Source organism: Parasteatoda tepidariorum, unplaced genomic scaffold (genome assembly GCF_043381705.1).
Source record: "Parasteatoda tepidariorum isolate YZ-2023 unplaced genomic scaffold, CAS_Ptep_4.0 HiC_scaffold_1807, whole genome shotgun sequence".
In the NCBI taxonomy this organism is placed as follows: Eukaryota; Metazoa; Arthropoda; class Arachnida; order Araneae; family Theridiidae; genus Parasteatoda; species Parasteatoda tepidariorum.
The window spans coordinates 2,609-10,271 of record NW_027261474.1 but is presented as its reverse complement, the minus strand read 5'-3'; the positions used below and the strand labels follow the sequence as shown (position 1 = coordinate 10,271).

The 7,663-nt window shown below is 26.5% G+C and overlaps 1 protein-coding gene across 1 annotated transcript; it reads right to left on the bottom strand.

Moving 5' to 3' along the window:
* Positions 1-2,865: 2,865 nt before the first annotated feature.
* On the bottom strand, positions 2,866-7,610 carry LOC122273080 (malonate-semialdehyde dehydrogenase 2-like; the record flags this gene model as incomplete). The annotated part of the gene is made up of 4 exons (XM_043057144.2): positions 7,531-7,610; positions 6,921-6,977; positions 4,095-4,205; positions 2,866-2,988 (listed from the first exon to the last, which is right to left on the bottom strand). Coding segments are annotated over exons 2-4 (255 nt in total), but the record flags the coding sequence as incomplete, so codon positions are not given.
* Positions 7,611-7,663: the final 53 nt, after the last annotated feature.

Below are 7,663 nucleotides of genomic sequence, written 5' to 3'. Positions count from 1 at the left end.
ATGCTGAATTAACATATTTTTTCTTTACTTAACAGTAGAAAATAAATGGAGTAATTATGTTTTCATCACCAATTTTATATTTGATTGATAAATAGATTTTATTTGATGTTATATTTATAAATAATTGGTATCACTTTTTAATGTAATGCACACAAACACAATAAATATTGAGTAACATTTGTTTTTGAGTTCAAACAGTTTTTTTTAATTTTTTTTCTTACCAATACTATTTTTAGCATAATATTACAGTGTATATGTACATATATTTTTAAATTTTATATGAATAATTATTTTATGGACTTTATATTTTTTATAATTTGCAATAGAAACTAAATGAAACTACATTTTGCAGCTGTAATACACCAATATAGTTATATGATGCCAGTATATATTATTAAACAATATTTTTATGATTGTTTCATTTTAATCAATCAATAAATACAACTTAATACAGAAAATTGGTATCACAACAAAAGTGCAATAGAAAGTATGAATTTCATACCATAACACGAAATAAGACATATTTTTATCTATTATATTCCTGAGCATAAACTATGGATACACAGATGGTAAACAAGTCTCCTGGTGTCAGAAGAACTAAATTTTTCTATAGTGAACAACAACTACTTTAATACATATGTAATTAACTACAGCACCTTTTTCTAAAAAAAAATGTAGTTACTACAAATTACTTTTAGAAAACAAACTTAGTTGCTGAACTTAATTTAGACTAAAGTTTGAAATGGTTTTGAATGATAAATTAGATTATTCAAACATGCTGAATAATTAAGATATATTGATTCATGCTTACATAAGCCACATGAGAAATAAATTACAACAAAAATAATGAAGAAAAATATGTTCTTATCCATTGTAATAACATGCATATATTCTTTTAACATTTCACGAGTGTACTACATTCACATTTGAAGACATCATAATTTAAAAGGTGTAATTCAAATTAGAGGTTGGTCCCGTAGTGAACTGATCGTTAAGACAAAGTTCCCAGTATAACACAAAAGTCAAGCAACACTGGCTGCAGTCAGAGTGCAAGTGGGTGATCACTTGGATCGGTCTACGAAGGGACCGAGGGTGTGCAGTATTTGTCCTTGTAAAACTGTTCTGTCGTAAAGTGCTCGACTTTGTGCACAGATTGTCGGGCTACAGAAGTGGGGGTGCTACGCCTCTGCAGAGGATCAAAATTGTGTTGTCTTCGGATCATCCTCAGGGATGCTTACTAGACCGTTGACTATAGTCCATTGTCCAGCTCTAGTGTGACGTAAATAAATAACAACAAATTAGAGGTTGGCGACTTTGAAACCAACAGTGTTTTGTTTCATGGGGAAAATTTACATGCAGCTAAAAAATTCTCATTTTCATGTTTCTTGATCGCTCGGGCTACATGGAGACCCACGAGGATAGGCTCGCTTCGGGATGTGCTGCATGCCGAAGTTGGTAGATATCTTAGCCGCCGAGACGTTTCCGGGGTACACCACTAGGAGGCAAATCTACCATCGTATCCCTGGACGATGGAAATGGAAAGCATTGCTCACTTCTCGTATTTCTTCAAGAAGTTGAGAGAACAGCTTAGAACAGGGTATTGCCGATAAGCCCCGAAATAAAGCTGTTGCAGAATTCAGACTTGCGGTGGGCCATGATTGCCTCGCAAACCACCTCTGTCGCATCAGCATTCTCGCTGACCCAAATTGTCCGCTATGATGGAATAATGAATTTATAGACAGGAACCGTCTATTGAGATGCTCGGCTCTGCGTGGGGACTCTGAGGTGAGGCGCTACTGGAGTGCCCGACATCTATTAATGAGATAGTGACTTTTTTTCTCTTACTTGTTGTTCACCTTTTTGTTCACTGATTTTGTAAGAGTTTGTCATTTTCTTTTGCCATTGGAAATAAAATAAAAAAATTCTTGATCGCACCAAACTAAGTATTATACGCTGGCCAAGGTAGAATACTATCATCATGAACCTTTAAAGCAGCTGCCATCTTCAATAATGAAAACAGAAACATGTATAAAACTAATTATACATGTGATTTCAGTTATGAGATTTCCAGAAAACAATGAAATAAGCAAATGCAGCCAGGCTTTATAAAAAAAATTGCTGTTCTGGAGGATCATGCATAATTTTTATTAATGAACAGCCATTCTCATCACATCTGTTGACAGATCTACATAAGATTTGCACCAATCAAATTTTAAAAAATTAGTTCCATTTAAACCTTGTTTCTTTACCAATTGTTAAAAGTAGTTGCTAGGAATTGATACAAGCTATTGTTCTTTTGTATTGCACTACTCACTGCACTGCTTCTTTTTTTTTAATGTAGCATACTATTCAACAAACTGCAAAAAAGTAGCAATAGTTTTGCTACTTGTAGAGTGCTACTTCCAACCACTACAAATCCTAAGATGCACAGTTGAGCAAATGATCTTAATTGACAAAAACTTAATTCTTGAAAATTTATATGGTATTTATAAGAAGAGGATTTATATGTTTTATGGGGACTGAAGATTTATATATAGAAAAAAAAATTGAACAGTCTATTTTCACATTTCACTTACAACAATAAACAGATTTAAAATTTTATTCGCTATAATTAGGTATGGCAACACAGGTGCGGCATAAATTAGACATCTTGTGGTCTGCATGATATATTATATTTGAAATATTCTTACTGTGTTTAAAAAAATACTGAGTTCTAAAGGGTTATCTTCGAGTAATTGAGAATAGGTTGGAATTAAAAATAAAAGGTTGAAAAGAATTTGATTAAAAGCTGAAGTTATTATATTAAATCGGGTTATTTGACTTCAAATTATACTGAATTGACTGTATTAATGCATGACAAAATACCTTTGCAGTAGTGTTGCTCCATGTTTTGAAGGCTTCTGAAGCACCATGAATTGCATCATCCAAATCAGAAGTGTTGCAATCAGGAACCCTTGCAATAACTTCTCCGTTTGCAGGATTAAAAACCTATTTTGTTTTAAAATTAACAAGGGCATTTGCATTAAATAAATTAACTTTAATCTAGGTCAATCAATAGGAATGGAAAAATAGTTATAACTAAAAAATTTTCACATTAAACATGAAATAAATAACATAATTAAATTATACAAATAACTGTTTAAACGTATTAAATAAAGTAATTAAGTTAATATTTTACTAAAGTAATTTTTTTAGATATCCAAAAACTTCAAATTAGATATTCAATTAAAATATTTTAAATTGCTATTTTTAATGTGTAGTAATAAAGAAATTTAAACTAATATTAATTAGATGAGTCCATAAAATATAAGCTTGTAACAAATTTTGAATGTGATATTTGTGCTCGTAAAATACATGGAATCGGAAGTCTTGTGGTTAGTCACTGAGCCGAAACTTTTGCAGAAAATTTCTTTCCCCTTCAGATCTATGTCTAAAATGAGGAAGTAACCACATCAGTAGGTGATGCTGCATGGGGTTCTGAACTAAGATGTACTTTCACCTTTGTGGTGCAATCAAATTTAGAAAATTACAATAAATTACAATCTTTAATTCCATATTTCAAATCCTTAATTATTAATTCTACTTTTACTTCGTACTATAAAATTAGATGAGTGGAAAATAAACTTATAAAAAGTATTGTTCAAAAAATATACTCTTAAAAGATTTTTCTGATAACAGTTATTACATATAATTATTTTTAAAAATGCAGGCAGAAAATTGATTAGCAATTTGAGTATAAGTTTGCCTTTTAATTTACTTATTAATATTTTCAGTATGAAAAATTTTAAATAGGTTAAATGGCAAATTTTTAGATAATTACCACAAAATACAGCATTCTAAAGTTATAATACATTTCATCAATTTATACATGAGTGAAAAAAGTAAAATTAACAAAGTGTATTAATATTTATTACAAAATAATAAGTATTAATAAACTTTTAAGCAATATTTTTTTTAATAAATATTAATAAACTTTTCATTTTGCTAATATTAGAGCACATAATAAAATATTGTCTTACAATAATAAAAATAATATAAGTCACATTATTCAGTTTCTTAAAATTTGTAAATTAAAAAATACAAATAATACTAACATCAAATTCCTTTCCAGATTTAGCTGATACCCATTTGCCATTGATAAATGTTTTTCCTTCTGGGATAGTAAATGTATGTAACATATTGCGGCCAATAACGTCTAACTTTTTCTGTGAGAGAATAGAAATAAAATATTGAGAATATAACAATGACATACCTTGAACACTAAGGAAATATCATACAAGAGAAGATTTATATAATGCAACTATAAACCACAATTCTCCACAAACCACATTGACTTAATTTCTGAAACCAACCGAATTTATCAATTTGTGGAATTTTGCTTCCAATGCTCTTAATAATTCAAATTTATATAAAATAAATAAATAAATTAGTGCATATTTTTGTGTTTTAAAGTGATTGTAAATAAAAATTACTTTAAAATAAAATTTTTGATCTATTTCACAAATGCCATGTTTTGAAAATAAGCTTACCTAATGATGTAAGAAATGATTTACATAACACAAAATTCTATAAAATGCAAAANACATAAATCATCTTTAAACATTTGCCACCTGTTTCCAGAGCAACATTTATTGATAAACAGGTGTAAGCAAACTTACTAGGCAAATCTAAAAATACATGCAATGTACAATGAGTAAATTCTTATTTTTCCAAATATTTTATTATTAGAAAGACTCACTGAAAATATTTTTTCCTAGCTCTGGCAGTTTTCAATTTACCTACTATATTGATGTCTATATTCATTTTATGATTATTAGTTATTATAAAAAAACTAAACTACACCAAAAAAAAAAAAGTTTTTCTCATTTTTATGATTTAAAAAAAGTGAGACTACTTTTTAGTGGGAAAAACAAGAAGTAACCAATATAAAAGAAAAAAGTGCAATTTTTCAGACAAGAAAAAAAAAAAATAATGGAAATAATAAGCTAAGTTACAAAAAGACAATGGAAACTGAAAATACCCCAAGTGTAATTAGACTGTAATTGTAAGAATTATACCTAATTGTTTTTAATTCATAAAAATATTCACTTTTTAATTAATAAAAATATACTTATTTTCAACAGGATATGCACATTTGATAAAGATAATACATATGAATACACTTAAAAGCAAAATTAACATAAGAAAAAAATTATATAAATAATCAGTGAAAAAAAAAAGAGAAGATAGATAGCATATCAGACCTTTTCAAAGTATTCAATAAGATACAAGATAACAGATCAGATATCTTAAAAAAATGAGAAAAAATATAAGAACATTTTTCTTTACTTTTTAAAAGCATTTTTTATATACCATTCAGTTTTTAAACTTGATTTCGCTGTAAGTTTATCATAATTAATTGAAATATCAATTTTTTTTCATTTAAGTAATTAAGATTTAACCTTAAAATCAGAATTCGCCAATCCACACCTTGAGTCATTGGATTTGAGTTTCAGTTCTCAAAAACTTTGCCAAAAGTAAAAATATTCCTTGGAAAATTACTAGCTAAGTGTTTTGGTATCATTGAAGAAAAATTATCACTTCAAAAGTCTATAGATTTAATTAATATAAACACAAATGTATAAGATAATAGAATTCTGTTAATATTAGTAAGTGTAAAGACAATGATATAACTCTGATGCATCTTAAATTCAGGAAATTAATTGATATTGCCCTAACATTGCCAATAATTACAGCAGGTTGCAAAAGAGGTTAAAAAGTAGAATAAAATTTAGAAGAGTAAACTTTGTTAAGGAACAAGCACTTGGGTTGTCCTTTTCAGATTGTTTTGAACATTCTGTAAATTTTTGAAAATTGAATTGTAATTATAAGTATTATGATTGTAAAATTGAATTGAATTGTAAATTGAATGATTGAAAATTGAATTGTAATTATAAGATATTGAATTATAAGTATATGCATTAAACTTATAATTCAATACTTTTCATAACTAATTTTTGTTTCTAATAAATTTGACAATATAGTATAAAAAAAATGAAAAAAAAACTGGAAATAAGGTGGAACATTTCTTGCTTAAATATTCAATCAATAATTTTATAGTGTTTACTTTGAATTATCGATGTTAGTTATAATATAATCTACGTTATAAAATGGTGGTATTTCACAAATGTATTTATCTCTATTCTAAAATTTGATTTGATTCTTTATTTTAAAATTAACTTCTAAAAAATTAATTGAATGGAATTACTCTCTAAAAAATATTTTTGGGAAACAGTGAATAAAATTATCCTTTTAACAAGAATTCATTTTTTTAAAACAAAATTTTAACTTTCAAATATAAGTGTGAGGCTAATAAAAGAAAAAAAGAAACAATTTTACTTATATTGTGGAAACAATTATAGCATTATTTTGGAATAATATTGGATTGAGTTGAGAGAAGTCTTAACAAATTAAGTAAAAAATAATTTCTATCTACTGTATTAAAGAATAAATTTTTTTTGGCATACACTGAAAATTATAAGATTTCTGTAAAGTCCATCCAAAAGTGATGAAAAATCTTGAACAGTTAGATTATTTTACTCCTCCTTTGCTTTTAAGCATTACAGCAACTTAAAATAATGATGTGCCTATGATGTAGACATTAATAGCCTAAAATAATGTGCCAACAATATTGATATTAATATCCTCTCAGCCACATAACTTTTTTTTTTTCACTTACACTTTCCAAAAGAAAAAAAAAATTATATGCAGCTTTCGTTGAAAATTGAAATCTATTAGAGGATCAGAAGGAAAATATTTTTAAGTTTAAAACATGTTTTAGATATTTACTATATTTCTATAGATTATAACATTTATTTAATCTAATTCACTTCTTAATTTGTTTTATAAAAATTTAATGAAATAATAGATATTTTACTCACTTTAAGTAGATGCTTCAACATTCTTGCATGTAGTTCTTGAACAAAATATATTATAACCTGAAATTTAGTTTTTTAAATATAAGTAACATAAAAATTTATAAATGAAATTCTTTTTATTAACTTAAATGATTTATTTTTGACAATGAAAAAGGTAAAAAAAAAAAGGAAAACAGAAATATTTAAAGTGCTTTATCATGTACTTTAAATGTTTTTATAGTTTTATTTTTTTTCTCATGTAATTGCAGCATAAATTTCTGTTTCTACTCAAAGAAGTATTTAATTTAATAGCTATTACAAGAAAAGCAAACTGTGCTTTTGAATGTATGTCAAAAATTTGTTAGTATTTATTAGTAATTAGTATTTAAGTCAAAAAATTAACATCAGATGAATAAACACAGTACTATACATTTTTTAAAATGATTTTATTTACGCGTTTAAATCCGTTTTAAGCAAAAATTAATTTTTAAACTTAATTTTTCACAGTATTGTCGATAGTTTTCAAAATTTACTATGAAAAAATATGAAAATGTTTAATTTTTTTTATTGCATTCATTTTAAAAAGAAGAAAAAACTAATTTTTAATCTATAAGCCCCCAATTTAAACACATACAGTACAGGACAAAGTTTTCAATAACGCTAGAGGTTTACTAAGTTTCGAACTATCAGAGAGGAAATATGAATTAAAAAAGGAAATTCTATTATAGGAAGAATGACAATTACGCAAACTAAAAAAAAAAAAAAAA